The following is a 23787-nucleotide window of genomic DNA, read 5'->3' on the forward strand; positions in this document are numbered from 1 at the left end:
AGCTTTCTATCCAGCCCCACACCATCATTTGCTAAGGAAACTATATACCTTCTTCTGCTGTCCTCATTCTTTCATTTAGCTCTTCATTTTCTTTTCTTAGCATTTCAATATCTTTGGTTAGCACACTGTTTGTTTCTTCAAGCTAAATAAAACACACAAAGGTTATCTTATACTTAAAGCTAAACATCTTTAAAATCTTTCATAACATCTTCTAAAGGTCAAGCATTATATAATTAAGTTCTAAATATCTTAGAAAAAAATTACCCTCCAAAAATGTTATGTGTATACATACGTGTGTGGAATACACACACACACATACACATATATATAGATAAAATTAAGTAAAGTTAAAAAATATTATAAAGATTAGTAAATAGTAGATTAGGAAACTGAACTTATTTTTAACTCTACAAGTAACCCATGTGACCCATGTGAGCTTGGACAAGTCATCTTCCTGTGACTCAGTTTCCTCACTGAGGATGATGAAAGTATCATGACCAGCCTTCCAGTCAGTGCCACCTTCGGGCCACCTTGGGCATGAATTCAGCGGACAGTCCCACGGTCCCCAGAGGAATGTCCATGCCACAGGCGCCCTAGCATGCCCAGGCTCTTAGGATCACTGGGAAGTAGAACGCAACATCTGTTACAAACCAATTGTGACAGGCCTATGACAACAGGAGCAAAAACACAGAAGCCCTGTCTAACCAGGGGCTTGGATTCCTTCTGGTTGGTGCTGGTATACCTTGGTTTCGAACACACTAGACAGTCCCATGGTCCCCAGTGGAGACACCACTTCCAGGAGCTATAACACACCCAGGATCTTAGGATTCCAGGATAACAGGAGCTAGGTAACACCAGTATCTCAGGGTCTCAGAAGAAGCTTAACTGCCAAGAACTCTGACACACCCAGAATCTCAGGTTCACAGGAGCCCAGAATCATAGGATCACAGAGAAATCTGGATTCTGAGAAGTCCTGAATCAACCCGGATTACAGGAAGGACAGGCTCCAATCAGATATATTGAGGACAACAAGCACTTGAGATAATTAGATAGCGGGAGGCAAGCTTAAGAACAGAAGCAACAGAAACCAAGGTTACTTGGCATCATCAGAACCAAACTCTCCCACCATAGCAAGTCCTAGATATACCATCATACCAGAAAAGCAAGATATGGATCTAAAGTCACTTCTCATGATGATGATGAAGGACTTTAAGAAGGAAATAAATAAATCCCTTAAAGAAATACAGGAGAACACATCCAATCAGGTGAAAGAATTGAACAAAACCATCCAGGATCTCAAAAACAAAGTAGAAAAAATAAAGAAATCACAAAGGGAGACCACTCTGAAAATAGAAAACCTAGAAAAGAAGTCAGGAGCCAAGGGTGCAAGCATAACCAACAGAATCCAAGAGATGGAAGAGAGAATCTCAGGTGCAGAAGATAACATAGAAAACATTGACACAACAATCAAATAAAATGTGAAATGCAAAAAGATCCTAACACAAAACATCCAGGAAATCCAGGACACAATGAGAAGACCAAACCTAAGGATAATAGGTATAGACGAGAAGGAAGGTTTCCAAATTAAAAGGCCAGTAAATATCTTCAACAAAATTATAGAAAAAAACTGCCCCAACCTAAAGAAAGAGATGCCCATGAACATACAAGAAGCCTACAGAATTCAAAATAGTTTGGACCAGAAAACAAATTCCTCTTGTCACATAATAATCAAAACACCAAATGCACAAAACAAAGAAAGAATATTAAAAGCAGTAAGGGAAAAAGGTCAAGTAACATAAAGAGGCAGGCATATCAGAATTACACCTGACTTCTCCAAGAGACTATGAAAGCCAGAAGATCCTGGGCAGATGACATACAGACCCTAAGAGAACACAAGTGCCAGCCCAGGCTACTAAACCCAACAAAACTCTCAATTACCATAGATGGAGAAACAAAAACGTCATGGTAAAGTCAAATTTACACAGTATCTTTCCACAAATCCAGCCCTTCAAAGGATAATAAAGGGAAAACTTCAATACAATGAGGGAAACAAAGCTTGAGAAAAAGCAAGAAAGCAGTATTTCAACAAACCTAAAGAAGATAGCTACTACATGAACAGAATTCCAACTCTAACAACAAAAATAAAAGGAAGCAACAAAGACTTTTCCTTAATATCTCTTAATATCAATGGACACAATTCCTCAATAAAAAGACATAGACTAACAGACTGGTCACGTAAACAGGACCCAACTTTTTGCTGCATACAGGAAACCTACCTCAGGGACAAAGACAAATACAACCTTAGAGTAAAAGGCTGGAAAACAATTTTCCAAGCAAATGGTCCCAAGAAACAAGCAGGAGTAGCCATTCTAATATCGAATAATATCGACTTCCAACCCAAAGTTATCAAAAAAGATAAGGAGGGGCACTTCATACTCATCAAAGGTAAAATTTAGCAAGATGAACTCTGAATTCTAGACATCTATGCTCCAAATGCAAGGGTATCCACATTCATTAAAGAAACTTTACTAAAACCCAAAGCACACATTACACCTCACACAATATTATTGGGAGACTTTAACACCCCTCTCTCATCAATGGACAGATCCTGGAAACAGAAACTACACAGAGACACAGTGAAACTAACAGAAGTTATCAAACAAATGGATTTACCAGATATCTACAGAACATTTCATCCTAAAACAGAAGGATATACCTTAATCTCAGCACCTCATGGTACCTTCTCCAAAACTGACCATAAAATCGGTCACCAAACAGGCCTAAGGAGATAAAAAATATTAAAATAATCCTATGTACCCTACCAGATCATCACAGACTAAGGCTGATCTTCAATAACAACATAAAAAATAGAAAGCCCACTCTCTCCCTACCTATTCAATATAGTACTTGCCAGTAATTGCCAGAGCAATAAAAGGAGATCAAAGGAATGCAAATTGGAAAGGAAGAAGCAACAATATCACTGTTTGCAGGTGATATGAGGATACATGTAAGTGACCCCAAAATTTCCACCAGAGAATTCCTAAACCTGATAAACAACCTCAGTGAAGTAGCTGGGTATAAATTAAAACAAACAAATCAGTAGCCTTTCTCTACACAAAGGATAAACAGGCTGAGAAAGAAATTAAGGAAATAACACCCTTCAAAATAGACACAAATAATATAAAATACCTTGGTGTGACTCTAACCAAGCAAGTGAAAGATCTGTATGATAAGAATTTCAAGTCTCTGAAGAAAGAAATCAATGAAGAATTCAGAAGATGGAAAGATCTCCCATTCTCATGGATTGGCAGGATCAATATAGTAAAAATGGCTATCTTGCCAAAAGCAATCTATAGATTCAATGCAATCCCCATCAAAGTTCCAACTCAATTCTTCACAGAGTTAGAAAGGGCTACTTGCAAATTCATCTGGAATAACAAAAAACCTAGGATAGCAAAAACTCTTCTCAACAATAAAAGAACCTCTGGTGGAATCACCGTGACTGATCTCAAGCTGTATTACAGAGAAATTGTGATAAAAACTGCATGGTACCGGGTACAGCGACAGACAGGTAGATCAATGGAATAGAATTGAAGACCCAGAAATGAACCCACACATCTAAGAAGACAGCATTTTCAACAAATAGTGCTGGCTCAACTTGCGATTAGCATGTAGAAGAATGCGAATTGATCCATTCTTATCTCCTTGTACAAAGCTCAAGTCTAAGTGTACTAAAGACCTCCGCAGAAAACCAGAGACACTGAAAGTTATAGAGGAGAAAGTGGGGAAGAGCCTTGGAGGTAAGATCAAGAATCGACAAATGGGACCTCACTGTCAATAAGACAAAAAGGCAACCAACAGATTGGGAAACAATCTTTACCAATCCTAAATCTCCATTTTTTACAAAGAACTCAAGAAGCTGGACTCCAGAAAATCAAATAACCCTATTAAAAATGGGGTACAGAGCTAAACAAAGAATTCTCAACTGAGGAATACCAAATGGCTGAGAAGCACCTGAAAAAATTTTCAACATCCTTAATCGTCAGGGAAATGCACATCAAAACAACCCTGAGATTCCACCTCACACTAGTCAGAATGGCTAAGATAAAAAATTCAGATGACAGCAGGTGCTGTCGAGAAAGAGGAACACTCCTCCATTGTTGGTGGGATTATAAGCTTGTACAACCACTCTGGAAAGCAGTCTGGGCGGTTCCTCAGAACATTGGACATAGTACTACCGGAGGACCCAGCAATACCTCTCCTGGGCATATATCCAGAAGATGTCCCAATTGGTAATAAGAACACATGCTCCACTAGGTTCATAGCAGCCTTATTTATAATAGCCAGAAGCTGGAAAGAACCCAGATGTCCCTCAACAGAGAAATGGATACAGAAAAGGTGGTACATTTACACAATGGAGTACTACTCAGCTTATTAAAAACAATGAATTTATGAAATTCTTATGCAAATGGATGGATCTGGAGGGTATTATCCTGAGTGAGGTAACCAATCACAAAAGAACACACATGATATGCACTCACTGATAAGTGGATATTAGCCCAGAAGCTCAGAATCCTTTTTAGAAGGGGAAACAAAATATCAATGGAAGGAGTTACAGAGACAAAGTTTGGAGCAGAGCCTGATGGAATGACCATCCAGACTGCCCCACTTGGGGATCCATCCCATAAACAATCCACAAACCCAGACACTAGGCAGATGCCAATAAGAGACTGCTGACAGGAGTTCAATATAGCTGTCTCCTGTGAGGCTTTGCCAGTGCCTGGCAAACACAGAAGTGGATGCTCACAGTCATCCATTGGAAAGAGCACAAAGTCCCCAATGGAGGAGCTAGAGAAAGTACTCACGGAGCTGAAGGGGTCTGAAGCCCCATAGGAGGACCATCAATATGAACTAATCAGTACCCCCAGAGCTCCTTGGAATGGTGGAACTTGTGGCTCTAACTATATATGTAGCAGTGGATGGCCTTGTCGGTCATCAATGGGAGGAGAGGCCCTTGGTCCTATGAAGGCTCTATGCCCCAGTATAGGGGAACACCAGGACCAGGAATGGGAGTGGGTGGGTTGGGGAGCAGGGGGAGGGAAGCAGGGATAGGAGTTTTTTGGAGGGGAAACTAGTAAAGGGGATAACATTTGAAATGTAAATAAAGAAAAAAAATTATAAAAGAAAATATTATGACCAGCATTGACTAGAATAGTCAATATTCTATATTCTATATTATATTATATATTGTTTTTCTTTAATCACAATAACAATCTATGGAAGGAATATTATTATTTTCCCCCTCTTTGGTTGGGTAACGGAGAAAGTGGGGAATTAGTTAAGATAGAATCTAGTATTATGTATAGTCCAGGTTGGCCTGAATCTAGGTAACTGAGGCTGGTCTTAGATCTAATGATCAGTCACTAAGTCTGAGAATATAAACCATACACTACCATGCTTGGTTTTTCTTATGTGTGGTGTCTTTGTGTTGTGTATGCATGCAGGTGTAGGGGTGTGTGTTTGTCTGTGTGTGTGTGTTGGAGCACATACATATAAAATCCAGAGCAAGACATAAGATATGATATCTTCCTCTATAGCTTCTGAAAGTATAGAGGCTGGGTGTCTTATTGAACAGGACACTCATTATTTTGGCTAGTCTGGATGGCCAGGAAAATCCTCAGGACCTTCTTGCCTCCATTCCCAACATTGGGATTATACACACGGATAGCCATGCCCATGTTTTTATATGGGTGCTAGGAGATACAAACTCAGGTCTTTTGCGTCTGAGAAGTTAGGTGATCTTGGCAGATTGCATTAATCCTCTAAGCCCCAGATTTACCAAGATCACCTAACTTCTCAGAGCCAAAGTCAGGATTTGAAGCTGGCACACTTTCTACAGAGTACTTGTTAACTTACAAAAAAAAGTTTCTGTAATTCCCATTTATCCCACATTACTATGAACCATAAGAATAAGAAATTTGGTTTTTTTCCACAATGGATTAGTTTTAATTATTAACCATGAGTTTCTTACTCCGGAGTAGTTTCTCTGAACTTCAAAGAAATCTAGTCCATACCATCACTTTCAACACAGTTAAGAAGATGAGTTTAAGATAAGTGGGCTGGAGAGATAGCTCAGTAGTTAAGAGCACTGACTGCTCTTCCAGAGATCCTGAGTTCGATTCCCAGCAACCACATTGGTGGCTCACAACCATCTGCAATAGCATCTGATGTCCCCTTCTTGTCTCTCTGAAGACAGCTACAGTGTACTCATATGCATAAAATAAATAAAACTTTTTCTTTAAAAAGGGCATTTCTTCACATAAAATATAAAATAGATTTACAGTAGGGAAAAAACCCCAGTGTATTAAGTAAGATTTTCTATCATTACCAACTGTTTTAGATAAAATAAACACAAGTACAGAAAGGTCACTTTATATGTGAGAAGCGTAAGTATATATTCGTGCACATACACACACCTAATACTTTAAATTATGAACTTCTTTGATTAAATCAATCTCAACCACATATTTACTTATCACTTACCCGACTAACAGTATGATCTTTATCTGTAATCTCTTGTCTATTTCTTGAAGCAGCTTTCTTGCTTTCCTGAGTCAACTCAAAATACTGTTCTTCCAGAATCCCTCGCGCCAGCTGCTCAGACTCAGCTTTTGTTTCTGCTAAATCCAACTGAGTAGAGAGAGTTTCTCTGCAACATTTTAAGTGAAATGAATAAAAACAAATTCAGTTTATTCTCCATACTTGATCATGTAAATGAAAACAATGACCTTGCTAGACATGGTAGTCTACACCTGTAATTCTGACAACTGCAGTCTTAAGGCACAGGGATTGAGAATTTAAAGCCAGCCTGACTACACAGTGAAACAACAAACCAAAAAGTGCCCCCCTTCCTCCAAAAACAAAACAAAACAAACAATCAAACAAACAAAAAAAAACCCATATAACATAACCAAGGGTTTTCCTTTTTAAAGTAAGCTTTAAATCCACTATTTTTTCTTTATATAGGTAATGCCTTTTAACTTTTTAAGTCATTTAATTTTAGAAAGAAGACTGTTGTGGGTTTGGAATATAAGCCACTGGTAGAGCAGGAGCTCATTCAAGATACTTTCAACCCCATTTACACTGGGCAAGTTCCTTACAATTCCTGGAGCTTAATTTGACTAAGTCTATAAACTAAGAGATTAAACTAAATTATCTAATATCTGATATTACGAAAACATATAGATTCAAACCATTGTAAACTATTTGGAAATGTTATTAGAAAATACACTTTGAAGCTTTTCAGAACTGCTGGAGTATAGTGGTCATGTCTAAAATTCTATCCACTTGGGAAGTAGAGGGGGCAGGACTGATCTAGGCCAGCCTTGGGAACAAAAGATTTTTATCTCAAAACATTAACTTTTCAGAATTTGCTTTTACAGTGAGACTAGATTACTTTCATTTGTCTGTCCCTAAGATTCTCTCTTAGACAAGCCATCTTGGTTATCCGTATACTTCCTTTATTTTTGTAGGTTCTTAGAAAATTTGGGTAGTGAATTGTCCCTAATTATGACCACAACTACCTCCTCTTTTTCCTTTTTTGTTTTTTAAAACATTATTTTTACTTTATGTGTATGATTATTTTACTTGCATGTATGTAAATACACTATTTGTTGCACAGAGCTCAGGTGGCAGAGAGAGATGCTCTGAAATTGGAATCTTAAGATAGACTAGTCTGATTTGATATCAGTTAGCTCAATAAATTAGCTCTATCAGAATGATGTCACCCTTACTCCCAAATTTTCAACTTAAATTTATGAATGTCTTTCCTGTTTTATTTCAAAAGAAAACAGACATACTTTTCACTTTGCAGTTCCTGTATTTTCCTTAAATTTTCTCGGTTTTTTTCTTCAATTTCTTCTTTAAGCTCCTTTACTTGGGTTTTATAAAGTGTCTGTAAAAACAGTGATAGGAATTAAATGTTTGTGGTGAGTTGTAAAGTGTCTAGCAGTTTATCTTAAAAGTTAAAAAAGGTTTATTATCTTAAATGTTAAAACAAGTTAAACCAGGAGTAGAGAGATAGCTTACCAGTTTAAGAGCACTGGCTGCTCTTCCTGAGAGCCAGGTTCACTTCCCAGCACCCACATGGCAGCTCACAGCTGTCATAACTCCAGATCCAGGGGATTCAACACCCTCACACAGACATACAGGCACGCAAAGCAGCAATGTACATAAAATAAATCATTAAAAACAAGCTGGGTGGTGGCGGCGGCGACTTTAACCCCATCATTTGGGAGCCAGGCAGGTGGATCTCTGAGTTAGAGGCCAGTCTGATCTACAGAGCAATTTCCAGGACACTGAGGGATACACAGAAGAACCCTATCTCAAAACAAAACAAAACAAAACAAAACAAAACAAAACAAAACACCCCAAAGTCCTGAAAAAGAAAAACCCACAAACAAACAAAAGACCAAGTTAAATCCATGTATTTAATTATAAGGAATAAGGCTTGCAGGATAGATGGTACTAGAGGGCACTGATAACTATTATGTCCATTCCATACCAGAAAACTCAAGGAACCCCATCCTAATCTGAAAAGAACACATGGCCTCAGAAGGCATTTTTCTCAATGCTGTAAAGCTGCCAGCCGCCACACAGTGCTGCCCAAGGCCCCAGATAGCCATAGAGAGTAGGTGTGGGTGATAAGGGCAGATCATGCTGTAAAGCTGCCCACCGCACCAGACTGCCCCCGCGGCACAAGGTAACTATGAAAACCAAGCCAGAGAGAGAGTGTGTGTATGTGTGTGCACGTGCACGCGCACGCAGATAAGGAAAGCCCATGAAATAATGAAATGCCCTAGTTGTAATTGGCTGAATTTAACTTAAAAACCTCATTGTGCCGAGAGACAATTCACATGGACCCCATGTGGAAACCCGCAGCTCAGAGGACAAGCCTGCACCATCAAGGCTCAGCTCCAGGGAATCTGAAAGCAGGGAAGAGTCGTGGATCACCTGTGTGTTGCCACTGAGCCATGAGCCAGGCTATGCCAGCCAGACCGGAATGTCAGTGATGAGAGGAGGGAGGGAGGGAGGGAGGGAGGGAGGGAGGGGGAGAGAGAAAGAGAGAGTGTGTGTGTGTGTGTACACGAGTGCGTGCCCATTTTGCCATTTATTTGCTTATTGCTAATCATGAATAAATAAAAGCTGTTAGAACCTTTCCACAGAGTTCAAGGATTTACTTTCCACCTCTGTCATTAACCTCAAATCAGGACAATTCTGTACACAATCCTACCTTAACCTCCAAGTGCTGAACATTAGGCATATTATTTCCATGCAACGAAGTCTTCGTTTAAGTCAAGGTCTTACCCTGTAGCCCTGGCTCCCTGGATCCACCTGCCTGTGCTTTCAGAGTGTAGAGATTAAAGGCCTGCATTACCAAGCCCAGCTATCAAACTATTATTTACAGCTGTAATTTGACGGTAAGTAATTTCTGAAAAATTGCACAAAAGGTCTTTTATTTCTCCTTCACAATTTAAATACAAACCTTGAAAAGAAATATAACTGCAGAAAAAAACCTCTTAAAAGGTTCTTGTTTAAGTCAGTTTTTAAAGTCTCTACTAAAAATAATTCTCACTTACAGAGAAATACTGCTCAGCTTCAAGTTGATCTTGTAACTCCCGCATTTGCCCTTCATTTCCCCTATATTGCCTTTAAATAAAAGAAAATCAATAGTTAAATTTTCTTATTTATGACAGATTTCAGTGAAATTGCTAAAATACAAAAGGTTCAATAAAATAACTTCTGTAAGAAAAATATTTCAGCATCTTGTTATGTTCTAGCTCATCTTGCACTATGAAGTGATAATGAATCGACATTAACTACGGCTCTCTCCAAACCATCAAAATGAAATCAAAGGTGCTATGGTTTGTTTGTAAATCCTGTAAATATTTGCAGAAAAAGGCAGAAATACAGTTTACAGGCAGAAACATCACAGAAATGTATTTTAAATGTCTTGTATAATAAACAAAAGCAGAAGTCATAAATTATTTAATTAAAAAATAAAGTGTAACATTTGGTAATCAGACACATGAAGGAGTATAAAAATAATTACAGGGAATATAAAAAGAGAGGAAGAGCAATTAACCGGTAAGGAGAAAGACAAAGAATGTATACATCACAAACATACACACCTCACATAAAAAAGACCACACACTTAGGAGAGGAAAAGACTCAAACACACAAGAAGGTAATAGACCTTGAAGACCCAATTTTATTCTAGGCTGTAGAATTTAATATTATATAGCAATTGCTCTGTAGTTTAGTAACAAGCCATGTAGGTGATAGAAAGTAGATACTAAATATCCACTGAGTGCCCAGTGAGAGTTGCTTGTGGGAAAAAGTATTACGTAACTAACTGGCAAAAATGAATGGGGCTAGTAAATGAAGAAAAAAGTTGCCAATATAAATCCAACTTAATAAAAACTGATAACTTATCCCAATGAAACACATGGTGGTGGCAACATGTCTTTGATCCCAATATTCAGGAGGTAGAGACAGGTGAATCTCTTAATGTATGATTAACATACACTGGAGGAGATAAAATCACAAAATCACAACTTGGTATACTGTATTTTTAAAGCAGGCCCATATCTGTTCTAAAAGTAGTGACACCCTGGCTTTCTCTTGATCTCAAGCAGGCACATAACATCTTAGCAGTAACAGAAACATAAAAAAGACTGTACAACTCTGAAAGGAACCAAAAAAGAAAACAAACTCACACTCTCAAGATTATGTTCAATCTCTAAAATAAAGCAACCTGAACACTTCCTCTCGGTAGGGTAGCCGTCTTGTGGCACTGCTAGTCTTGAGAGACGATGATGTTTATGCATAGGAAAAGGATGAGCAAACTGGCCTTTCCACATCAATAGACTGACTGTAAAGCCAGCAGGCTCGTGAATTTAAATACCTGTGATTTTACCTTAATAAGCTTGTCCTCCCAAAGCCTGAACTTCCTTGCAAATCTTTGCAAGTAAATTCTTTTATCACAATTGTCCTTTTCATAAATTTTGAGATCATCTGAACATATAAAATATCAAGCATCTATAAGCCAATGAAAACACAAAAAGATATTTTCAAGACTTACTTTGTAAGCTGAGCTAACTCAAATTCTAACAATCTCTTTGCTTCCAATAAAGTATTTATTTCCTGTTTCATCTGTTTTTCTAAACCTTTTAAATTGTCTGCTTCAAATGCTTGAGTCTTCAATTCATTCTGTAACAAGAGCCGTTTATTTGATTCCTGTTCCAGCTGCAGGGCGAGATTCTTAACCTATGAATGAGAAACAATTGGCATCTTAACCATTTTTAGTAATTTATTAGATACCTAAAAGAATACTAATCAATCTCAAGAACATTTATCATTTGCACCATTCTAATTCCTTCTTGTGTCTATTACTGCCTATTTATTACTAAGTGAAAATACTATGTAAATTTTAGGTATGAAATCTGTGGGGAAAAGAAAAACCTTAGTTTCAACTAGTCCAAAACTTTGGGAAAATAATGATAAAAGTGTCTGAGGAGACATTCCAAATTTTACCTGTTAACCCACAAATGTTTATATATTCTATTCTATATAATCATAAAACTCAGAAAATAGTTAATATTTATTAAGTACTTATTAGCTAATCAAAACTCTTGCAGCAGTTTTCAACATGTTCTTTACCTGCTATGTGTAAAATGATTATCATAGAAATCATCAAACGGCACGAAGTCCTTCACCCCTGCCTTGTATATGTACTCCGTACTCCTCCTTCCTACCCTTCCCTTGATGATTGGACACTTGCAGAATGTTCCACGACCTAATGAATAATCTTAAGCTCAGTCTATTCTTTAGCTTCCAAATGACACACCCGTAGCAAGGCTTTCCTTAACTTTATGAAATCCCACATGCATTGGAGTTCTGTTTCTAAGCTGTCTGTTCCCCAACAGTATATAGATCATAGATGTATCTTACTCTCCTTAATAGCGAGCGAGCGAGGGAGAGAGAGAGAGAGAGAGAGAGAGAGAGAAAAGAGGCTTTTTTTTGTTTTCTTTCTTTTTTTTCGAGACAGGGTTTCTCTGTGTAGCCCTGGCTGTCCTGGAAGTCACTTTGTAGACCAGGCTGGCCTCGAACTCAGAAATCCGCCTGCCTCTGTCTCCCGAGTGCTGGGATTAAAGGCATGCGCCACCACGCCCAGTTGAGAAGAGGCCTTTAAAATTTTTTTTTAAATTAAAGAAAAAAGTTATTTTGCTTTATGTGTATGGTGTTTAGCCTACAGGTTATGTCCGTGTATTATGTACATTCTTGGTGCCTGAAGAGGGTGCTGGATCCCTGGGAACTGGAGTTATAGATAACTGTGAGCAGTCATTGTGGGTCCTGGGTTCTTCTGAAGAGCAGTTGATGTCCTTAATATCTGAGTCATCTCCAGCTACATCTTCCAAAGTTTCAATATATAGTTATCCTGCTTGCTAGTTTATTTCTAATCTCTTTTTAGTCAATTCTATATACATTAATTTTCCTAAGACTGTTTTCACCTATACATTTCTGTACATTTTAAAAGAACACCAGTTAGTTTACAGCCCAAGTGTTAGCTCCATGTGACAGCTTTATCTTTTCTTCTTTTATTTCACTTCCTCTTATGTATGACTTACTACTTTCTTACCAAGTACATAATCTATACTGACTATCCGCCAAGACAAGTCTTGAAAACTCCTTATAAATAAGTTCTAAAACTCAGATAGTAACCACCAACAAATGTCTTTTATATTTTTATCAATAGTATTATAAACACATGTTTTCTATTAATGTAAGCCACTCCAAACAGTAGTTAATTTTTTTAAATGCTTTTCTAAATAACATAGATACTCGTTGATAGTTTGGTGGGTTATTTTGTTTTTGTTTTTGTTGTTTTAAGCCAACAGTTTCTTCTAGGAGGAACTAAGACATTTTGATACAGTTGCATGCACTGCTGTAATACACAATGGAACAGATCCTAGGGAGAGAATGTTTAATAGCTAGTTGAAATGAAAATTGTGTAAGTGCTGAGATAATAGTATAAACAGTGAACACATACTTCATTCAAATCTTCTGTGTTTCAAATATACACAAGAGTTCTCCAGTTACAACCTAGAATAGTTTCTCTCAAAAGATTGAAAACATTAGCACAGTGTCTTACTTCATCCTCCATCCTTTCTTTATTTTCGGTCAAATGTTCTAGCTTCTGCTGAGACTGTTTCAGGTCAACATCTAGCATGGAACATTGTTTCTCAGTCTCAACAACTCTATTTTCTGCCTTCTCTCGAGCTTCTCTCTCTTCCTTCAGCTTTTTTTCCATTTCTGCAACAGAAAAAAGTTACAAACATACATTTAAAGAGTACCTCAATATTTTTCACTTTAAATGGTCTGAAAAATAACCTTTAAAATCTGATTTATTCTGCAACTGTAATAGATACTAATTATAAAAACTCTAAGGGCATTTGAGTAATTTGTGTAAGAATCTCTACAGAAATAGTGATAAGATATAAAAATAATTTTTAAAATGTCTCAATCTAGCCCTTGCCCAAAAAAGATGAAAAATTCAATACCATTTAAACTAGAGGATTGAGGGTGTTGTTGGAAAGAATAATTAAGAAATGAAATGAAGGTAAAGAATAGAAAACTTTGACTGTAGTAATTAATCTCTATCTTGCACTGGTCTGGAAGATTTTCAAAGAGGCTCTTAGGATAGGAATTCTGAGCAACTCAATGACAGGATTCTATGCAGAATTAATATGAGAAGATTGTAGCTTTTACCAGGGTGCCTGATTTTAGAATATTGTAAGTTAAGAATTCTAGAGTTGTTAGTCTTGGAGTCTGCTCTTGAGGTGACAAAGTGGAAGTTCTCTTTTCCCTAACCTTATAAATTCAGCTATACTAACATAATCATTACCTCCTAACTCCATTCTCTCCAATCTAACAGAAATTAATTTCAGTTATGTTTTGATTCTAGATACCTATCCTTGAGTTTCAGACTTACACACCAATTGAGTAATATATCCACCTAGATAGCTATGTAATAAAATTATAAAAGTTGTTTTGGGGAATGTGCTGAGGTTTGAACTCAGAACCTCAAGTAGGCTAAGCATGTGTTCTGCCACTGAACCACATCTCTAGCCCCCAAACGTAACATATTGAAAGAGTTACTTTTCTCTACCCCCGAATCACTTCTACCCCACTTCTATCATCCTCTGTAAGATATAACCACTGATTCATTTGTTCAAACTAAACACCCGAGCCTTTAATGCTTTCCGCCCTTCCTCACATTCTATGCTTCCCTGGATTCTGCTACCACCAGATCAGCCTACTTCCACTGATCTTTTTATAAAGCATTCTCCAGATAGCAAGAGTAGTCTTTTAAGAACATATACTAGAACTTGTTGGAGATACTATAGTGGATTAATACTGACTGATCTTAAGGACATTCGAAATAATAAGACGAGCCAATTGGTTGGTCTACACTGAAATTGTGACTGGAAGACATAAAGCAAAGTAATTATAAAAAAAAGAGGCAAAAAAGCAGTTAAGTAACAATGAGGTCCAGAATGGATAGTGAAGAAAAATCTACGGATAGATTAAAAACTGGGAGAATAGAGTCCACTATCTTTGTTTTGTTTTAGACCCAAGCCCTATCCTCAAAACTGCCCTGTCTTAGCTTTTCTAGAGTTTAGATTACAGGTGGGGGCCACCATGCTTATTGTGAGTTCACTAACTTTTACAGTAAAGACATAGTAGGTAGGTAAAGAAAAGAAACTATAAAAGGTAAATTTGTGCTAAAAGAGAAGATATAATAAAAGGCATTCTCTTGTCAATTAACAAGGTTTATTTATACTCTCTACCACAGAAGATCAAAATCTAATTTCTCTAAGTACTATTTAAATCTAATAAAAATGCGCACATTAAGTGGCACTTACCACACATGGCAACAGACTTTGCCTCTTCGATAGATTGGTGCTTGTCAGTTAGGCGTGCTTTGGTGACTTTATGTTCATTTACTTCTTGTTCTAACCGCTGTTGTATAGACTTGAGCTTGTAATTCAAATCTATCTCCAAATTATTCTTTTCCTAAGAAAATTGGAATGAGAGCCATGAAATATAATAAACTGTCCAAGAGGCACACAATTAAATCTTACATCCTTCAATATTCTACTGGAGATGAATACTTTTCTAATTACCCTTTCCTGAAGCATACATAATAGCTGATGCAGAGTTCCTTGTGTTCCTGGGTATATTCAGAATAGTTTACACTATAGTAACAAATGAATGCAATAATCTTTTCCAATCTTATTCCATTTTTTGACTTAAAAAAAAAAACTCTTAAAATGTAAGAATCTATTATTTTTGTGTAAATTCACATTTGCTTCCCTTTAAAAGATGAAGCATCTTAGGACAAGGTAGTGTGGAACGTTTATCTGAGAACTTTAAGAACGGATTCCAGTCCTTTGAAAGTTTAGTCTTCTTTCTTTCATCCTTTTTTAACATTTATATCAGCTTGGCTAACAAGAATTATTTTGCGACAGAACATGCCAAAGCAGTTGCTTTTAAAATCATTTTCCTGCCAGTTGTGGTGTTGGATGCTGGTAGGATTTGCTGAAGAAGCAGAGGCAGGAGGATTACGAGTTCAAAACCAGCCTGGGCTAAAATCATTTTCCTGAGGGAGACACTGAAATTGAGACCTAGATCTGTAAAGTAATTGATACTTTCTTCAGCAAGGAAAGTAGTGATTTAGCAGTTCCTTTAAATTCTTTAGCAGTGAATTTTTGATAAAATCCTAAATAAATGCAGAGCCCAGAAGGAAGACTCCACTGGGTATAGACACTTGCCACTAAGCCTAATGACCCTAGTTACAGCCCTAGAATCCATATGATAAAAGGAGAGAATTGAAATTCACCTCCCGCCACTAAGTTGTCCTGACTCCAAAAATGTGCCATGATGCATGAGGGAGGAAGGGAGGGGTACAGAGGGATAGAGGGAGAGGATACAAAAGCCAATTACTTTGGTCTTCTTATATTTTACTTTTTACTAGCAACATAGAATAAGCATGCATGGTGTGTTAGGGTCTAGTCCTTTATTTTCTCTCTTTGTATAATTTAATATTCAAGGGTTAATACCTTCCTCTTACCTATGTACAAAGGAACTAAGAATAGTTTTCTTTTCTTTTTTTTGTTTTGTTTTATTTTTTTTTCCATTTTTTATTAGGTATTTAGCTCATTTACATTTCCAATGCTATACCAAAAGTCCCCCATACCCACCCACCCCCACTCCCCTACCCACCCACTCCCCCTTTTTGGCCCTGGCGTTCCCTTGTACTGGGACATATAAAGTTTGCGTGTCCAATGGGCCTCTCTAGTTTTCTTATTAAAAGGTTATTTCCAAACCAAAGTAATATAATTGCCTATTAAAAATCTGTAGTACAAACAGAAATGATATGATAACAAGATGCCAAACATATCATGCATACATACATTCCCATATACCAGGAAAACAATCACACAATAAAAAACAAACATTACAAATGAATGCTATAAAACTACCTTTGATAACCATAATATTCTACATTAGGACAGTAAATCATTTACCTTTTCTGAATGATTAAGCATGTCTTGAGCCTCTTTTCTTTCTCCTTCCACTCTTTCAAGATTATGTTTGAGATGTTTCACTTCTTCTTGTAAAGATGTAATTCGTGCTATGAAGTGAGAAAAACTGTTAAAGCAAAACTAATTTATGGTATTATAAATCAGAACTGTGATTATCTGTGAGTGAGGAGGTGGATGATGGAGGGATTTGATGAGACGAGTAGGTGTTTGTTAGTGTTCAGTTTTGAATTTTTATTTATGTATACGCCTGCATGTATATGTTATGCTCCACTTGTGTGCAGTGCTGATGAAGGCCAGAAGGGGGCAATGGGTCTACTAGGACTAGAATTACAGATTCCTGTATGTATACACACACACACACACACACACACACACACACACACACACACACACACACACACACACACACACGCGCGCGCGCGCAAACAGAGGAAGAAACAGCCTCTTAAATGGTCTTGAAACAAATGGGCATCAGACGCTCAACATAACTCATTAGGAAATAAATTAAAACCACAGTAATATGTGAGCTCATTCCTATTCAGGCAGTTACCGAATTTTAACACCAAAGAGAAAACAGAATCCTAATTTCTTGGTGAGGAAAATGCAATAGTTCAGCAACTGTAAAAAAGGTTTAGCAGTTGCAGAACATGGCCCAGCAATTTCACAACTAAGTATACATTCAAAAGAATACAGATGGCATCCCAGCACTCAGGGAAGCAGAGGCTTCCTGAGTTCAAAGAGATCAAAGAAAATTTGGTGGCTTCCCATGGCTAGATGGTAGGGGAACAGAGAAAGACAATTTAATGGGTGAAAGATGTTTAGAAGTTAGTGAAAAAAATTTTAGAACTAAATAGGGAAGACAGTTGTACAACCTTCTGAATATAATAAATGCTAGAACTACAAAAATAGATGGGTACCATTTTGCGAATTTTGGGCATCTACCAAAAGCTACCAATAAACCAGCCAGATGTAATATGCTTCCTTATATCTAACCATCACTAAGTTGTCTTGTTCAAGCCCTAAATGACATGGAGTCACTAGACAGGTCAAGCTTTTAGATTTAAATCCCAATCTAAACTGCTATGAGTTTGGGATAGCTTACTAAATTATATAGTTGGGTGCAAGCAGCAAATTCAGAATGGGGTACCCTCAATCTTCAAGAGGCAGAAGCAAGCGGATCTGAATTCTCAGGCCAGCCAGGAATACATACTGAGGTGGTTTCAAACAAAACAAAAACCAAAAATAGGACTTTAAGATAAAAAACAAAACAAAATATGCAATGAAAAAGGGATAAATCATACTATAAAGTTTTCTTAGTTTTAACCAATACTGGTGGCACAAGCCTTTAATCCCAGCACTCGGGAGGCAAAGGCAGGCGGATTTCTGAGTTCAAGGCCAGCCTGGTCTACAAAGTGAGGTCCAGAACAGCCAGGGCTACACAGAGAAACCTTGTCTCAAAAAACCAAAAAAAAAAAAAAAAGAAAATTAGTAAATATGATTACTGAGGTTTGGTTTTGTTGTTGTTGTTGTTGTTTTGCTATGTCTTCTAATGCTAAATACTGGCCCCCATGGTCTGGTTGTCACCAGGGATGAAGAAATCTTCACATACACCAAGTGATGCCATGTAACCTAGCTCCTTAAAACTATTGGTTGAATAAAGACGCCTACAATCTGTAGCTGGACAACAGAGAGGTAGGCAGAATTTAGGTTCCCAGGGATTGGGGGCTGAGAGAGTACCACAGGGGGAAGAGAGAAGGTGGAGAGAGAGGACACCATGGGGTAAACAACTGAGGGCTGGCAAATCGGAATCAAAGCAGCCCAGAAGAAACATGGCAAGTCATATCTCAGGGTTATTAGCAGGGTAAGCAAACATTACAGCATAGAGGGTAGTTAACTGCACAGCTCTAATGCTTAAATATAAAAGGTCTGCATATTTTATCTAGAAAAGGAATGACCTAAGGAATGGTAGAAACCCCAATTGAGATTAAACATATACTATAACACATGATGGTGGTGTAAAACTTGGAACCAAACTGTCCAAAGCTTAGTTATAAGCAAAAGATAACAAACATCAACAATTTTAAGAACTGGAAGGATTTATGGAATTAATATCCTTAACCAAATTTTCACATGGCTAATTTGCTATATAAAAGCAGTAAGAAAAGCTAGACTTAAACAAGTGTGAGGCTTTCCCAGTAATTTCAAAGAGGCTCCTTTCTTGGCTATATATATCTAGACCTATTTTAAGCCTGGTGCCTGAAAGATAAGACTGCACTTCAGCTTCTTCAGCCATGAGCCAATGGGAACTCCTCATTTTTGTTTCCATAGTCACAAAAACTGACCTGACCCCTGTCCACAGAATTATAGCTAATCATCAAGTCTCATGAGACCCAAAATATGTTCCCTTCCATGACTAAGGTTAAAGCATACTCCCCCTCTCATCCTCCAGTCCAGGCTTTCTTGCGAGGCCTGGCAACTCTCATGTGTCGCTTGTATGGATCGTGTGGATGCTGCTACTGAACAGCAACAAAACCCAGGAAACTATCTGGGAAGTGAAGGCAGTTATCTTTGGAAAACAAACCAAATGGTATTAGCCTTTTAAAACCGTTCCTTTTATTCACTGTCACTTGTGTTTCATCTGCTTTTTAGTTAAACAAAGAATGCTGATAACTAATCCCAACCTCTCCTATTACCCTGATCTTTTTGGTAAGGGGCACAGAAAGTAGGATGACGGCTAGAGACCACTGCAGGAAGGAAGGAATCAGTTATTGTATAACAGGTACCATTTAGTTTGGAGTGACTAAAATGGTTGGGAGATTTGTGGAAAGAGGCACAGTAATGTTGAATGTATTTAATGACACTGAAGTACACACTTAAAAATGTTTAAAATGGGGTTGGCAGGGTGGCTCTGACGGTAAAGGGCTAACCATGCCACCCTACCAACCTGAGCACAGTACCTAGAAACCAGGTGAAGACAGAGAATGAGTTAGTCCTACCACCTTTTTCTCTGACCACCCATATGTGCTACAATGGCAACAGACCACACACCTCACAGTAATAATATATACAATAAAACAAAAACTTACAATGGTAAATTTTGTGACATACTTCACATAAGAAAAAGTATTTATTACCTTGAAGGTCTCCAATCATCTCAGAATCATGCCCTCTGTCTCTTCGCTCAGCTTCCAATACAGCTTGCAGCTGGTAGTAATCCTTGTCTGCTTGTGACTTGGAATTCTCTAAAATTCTGTTTCTTTCCTGTAATTCTCTGTTCAGGGACTCTAGCTGACTAATTGACTTGCTCATCTCTGTGTGACTCTTCCTTAATCTTACAGCTGTGTCTGATTCTGTCCTAAGTAAGTCATTCGCTTCTTCTAACTATTAAAAAAAAAAAAAAAGAATTAAGTTTGACCAAACACGATCATGTTTCTTTTAATTAACTATAATTTTAAAAGAATCCTGATGAAGAACTGACCTGCTTCTGTAACTGTGTCAGCTTCTCATTAGCAAGCTGTGAGGTCTGACTTGCTTTCCGTAAGTCTTCTAACTGGTCCTTTAGTGTAGAAACTGGGGAGTCAAAGATTATGCAGAAATTACATATTTTGTTAGAAAAAAACACATCTTTTTAATAATAAAATTTATTCTTAGACCCAACAATCAGTGAAATTATATCCTTTCTCAGTCCCAAAATAAATTCTATCATACAAGTTCTTATATTCTTAATCTATCAAAAAGTAGAGCATGGTTTTACAGTATAAAGTAAAACAGCTTTGTCTCCAATACTAGTATTCCAAATTCTTTTATTGCCTTCATGGGACCAATCTATTGGTGTAATAGTACAGAGCTACTTTTGCCAAGTCCCCCACCCCAACCTCCCAGGGGTGATTTGATATTCGCTGAAGGCTCTAATCCAATACAAGAGCTCAAGTTATTCTCCTGCCTTAACTCCTGAGTGCTGGGATATAGGAATGTACAACCAAACTTAGTTATAAAGCTAGTTCTGTGATATTAAACATTAAAATTACTTGAATAATTCAGTATTTTTAAAATGGTACAAAAGTCAAAAGATAGTAAATGGTAGAGTAATGAGGATTCTCTAGTTTTTCTCCCTTAACTGATTCTTCTACAACTACTGTTCTTCCTTCTTAGCTCAATCTATGAATCAATACACTAAGATGAAACCAAACACATCATACATATGTTTCCAGGTGTATCTATAGAAATATATGCATATTTAGCAATATAAGATGCTTTTTTCTTTTGTTAAGTTGTGTATTTTTTTAAAGATTTTTATTTATTATTATACATTAGTACACTGTAGCTGTCTTCAGACGTGCAGGAAGAGGGTGTAGGGTCTCCTTATGGGTGGTTGTGAGCCACCATGTGGTTGCTGAGATTTGAACTCAGGACCTTTGAAAGAGCAGTCAGTGCTCTTACCAGCTGAGCCATCTCTCCAGCCCCCAAGCTGTGTATTTTTATGACAGATATTCCAGTATATATTATATCACTGAATACATTGTTTATACTTTATGAAGAGCCTTATATATACATAAGATTGCATACATATAAGTACATATATAAAATAAACTAGAATTAAAATGATTGTTATCAAATGACATAAAAAACTTTTAAATGTAATATAATTGCAATACTGGCATGAAAATATAAAATTCTAGCCAAAGATGGTGGCACATGCCTTTAATCCTAGCACTTGGAAGACAGAGGCAGATGGGTCTTTGTGAATTCCAGGCTAGCCTGAGCTACTACTCGGGGTTGGGAGTGTGGCAACTCTAGCTTAACAGTAATCATATGAGCTGCTTGTTAGAAATGTCTGAGTTTATAGACTTACTGTTGCCAGGCCATGTATATCTATACCATAATTTAAATAGAAATCTCTGGAGTTTGGGTATGAATGTTCTGTTTTTAAGTTTTTTGTGTATGGGAGTTCTGTGTGTATACAGTGGGTGCAGAGGCCAGAAGAGGGGGCTGGACGCCCTGAAACTGGAATTACAAGTGGTTGGTTGTCATTTTATGGGTGCTGAGAATTGAACCTGGGTCCTCTTAAAAAACAGCCAGTGCTCTTCACTACAGAATCATCTCCTAAGCCCTGATATTTACGGTCTTCAATGATTCTCACATGATTCTGGTATGAACAAAATTGTAACAATCATGATCTTAGATAAATAACACTTATAGGTTTTAGTAAGTTATAAATGTAACTGAAGATTTGGGTTATTTAATTCATCTGTATATTATTGTAGTTAAGACAACCTCATGATAAAGACAGTTCAATATTAAACAAAAATCTTGGGGGCTACAGTTATAGCTCAGTGGTAGTGTCTACCGAGATAGTCCAACATTTTCAAAAGAACAATTTACCTTCATTTTCTATATTTCTTCTCTTCTCATTTTCCTGTTCCACTTTTCTTTGGTACTCATTAATTCTATGTTGTAGCAACATCTTTTCTTTCTCAATTTGAGACACTGCAGATTCTAGATTTCTTCTTTGATTCCCCTAAAATTATAATGACAAGAGTTACAATTGATACACAGTTCAGGAGTACTTTGTTCTTTTAAAATACTTCAGATGAAATATTAAAATCCATTTTTTGCTTATAATCAGGTGGTATATTCTGTTCTTTTCAATTGTGCTTATGTGTACACAGTACATGCGTGTGTGTGGGTGGGGTGGGTGGGTGTCTCTATGTGTGTGGAGGCTGGCAGCCACTGTCAAGTGCCTTCCTCTATTGTTTCTCTTCTGTATACTTGAGATATGGTCTTACTGAACCTGTGGCACCCCAACTGGCAAGCCTGGTCGGCAGAGAGTTTTAGGGCCTACCTGTGTCTGCAATACTTTCCCTTGATAAGGTTACAGTCATGCTCAACCATGCCCTCACACCCAGGTAGTACATTTTTAAAAAGTCTTTTATTAATTAAATGCATTGTATACAACAAACATTAATAATATTGAGTATTTAGAGACTCAAATGATACATAAAAAATTTGGTCAATTGTTTCAAAACATACAAAATGTTCTTTGGAGTTAAACACAGCAGAAAAGCATAAAATATTAAAAATGAATCATTAAGAAATATATTCAAAAGTCCTTATATGATACCCCCGACATAGTGAGAGAGTAGTTAAAACGCATTACATATCTGTGTACACTAACAATCAGTTTACCTAAAAAAAGATTAACAGTGTTTCTGGGAGAGAAATTATTTTATCAGTAAGTATATTTTAAAAATTTCAAAATAGCAAAAATTCTTTGAAGTTAAGCATTAAGAAAACGCTAATTTCAAGCACAGTGAGAAAAATTATCAACAAAATTTCCAAGTTTATAGAATATGATTTTAATATTTTCAACTGTTAATACTCAACAAAGAGAATAATTATTTTAAGGTATATTTGGTTGTTATGTCTCCCTTTTCATTTCTGATTTTACTAATTTGGATACTGTCCCTCTAGTCAGTCTGGCTAAAGGTTTACCTATCTTCCTGATTTTCTCCAAGAACCAGATCCTGGTTTTGTTTCTTCTTTGTATCGTTCTTTTTGTTTCTACTTGGTTGATTTCAGCCCCGAGTTTGATTATTTCCTGCCTTCTACTCCTCTTGGGTGTATTTGTTTCTTTTTATTCTAGAGCTTTCAGATGTGCTCCAAGCTGCTAGTGTATGCTCTCTCCAGGTTCTTTTTGGAGGCACTCAGAGCTATGAGTTTTCCTCTTATCACTGCTTTCACTATTTCTCATAAATTTTGGTATGTGTCTTCATTTTCATGGTGAGAAGTCTGGTCTAACTCTGATAGGTCTGCCTTTATATGTTACTTGATCTTTTTCCCTTACTGCTTTTAATATTCTTTCTTTGTTCTGTGCATTTGGTGTTTTGACTATTATGTGACAGGAGGAATTTCTTTTCTGGTCCAATCTATTTTGAGTTCTGTAGGCTTCTTGTATGTTCATGGGCATCTCTTTCTTTAGGTTAGGGAAGTTTTCTTCTATAATTTTGCTGAAAATGGGAATCTTCACTCTCTTCTATACCTATTATCCTTAGGTTTCATCTTCTCATTGTGTCCTGGATTTCCTGGATGTTTTGGGTTAAGAGCTTTTTGCCTTTTG

General features: G+C 37.1%; 1 protein-coding gene across 3 annotated transcripts in view; it reads right to left on the reverse strand.

Moving 5' to 3' along the window:
• Rock1 (Rho-associated coiled-coil containing protein kinase 1) overlaps nucleotides 1–23787 on the reverse strand; it is a 117851-nt gene that overhangs the window by 19869 nt on the left and 74195 nt on the right. For all 3 annotated transcript variants that reach the window (XR_001782350.2, NM_009071.2, XM_006525725.2), the window contains exons 14-24: nucleotides 22053–22188; nucleotides 20149–20240; nucleotides 19805–20051; nucleotides 16653–16759; nucleotides 14988–15138; nucleotides 13214–13374; nucleotides 11144–11328; nucleotides 9639–9708; nucleotides 7860–7954; nucleotides 6544–6709; nucleotides 49–142 (exon numbers count right to left, since the gene is read on the reverse strand). Coding sequence is in view for 2 of the 3 variants with exons in the window: in NM_009071.2 (NP_033097.1) it covers nucleotides 49–142; nucleotides 6544–6709; nucleotides 7860–7954; nucleotides 9639–9708; nucleotides 11144–11328; nucleotides 13214–13374; nucleotides 14988–15138; nucleotides 16653–16759; nucleotides 19805–20051; nucleotides 20149–20240; nucleotides 22053–22188 (1504 nt within the window). In the remaining variant the exon portion in view is untranslated. The remainder of the gene's footprint in view (nucleotides 1–48; nucleotides 143–6543; nucleotides 6710–7859; nucleotides 7955–9638; nucleotides 9709–11143; nucleotides 11329–13213; nucleotides 13375–14987; nucleotides 15139–16652; nucleotides 16760–19804; nucleotides 20052–20148; nucleotides 20241–22052; nucleotides 22189–23787) is intronic.

Source organism: Mus musculus, chromosome 18 (assembly GCF_000001635.26).
Source record: "Mus musculus strain C57BL/6J chromosome 18, GRCm38.p6 C57BL/6J".
In the NCBI taxonomy this organism is placed as follows: domain Eukaryota; kingdom Metazoa; phylum Chordata; class Mammalia; order Rodentia; family Muridae; genus Mus; species Mus musculus.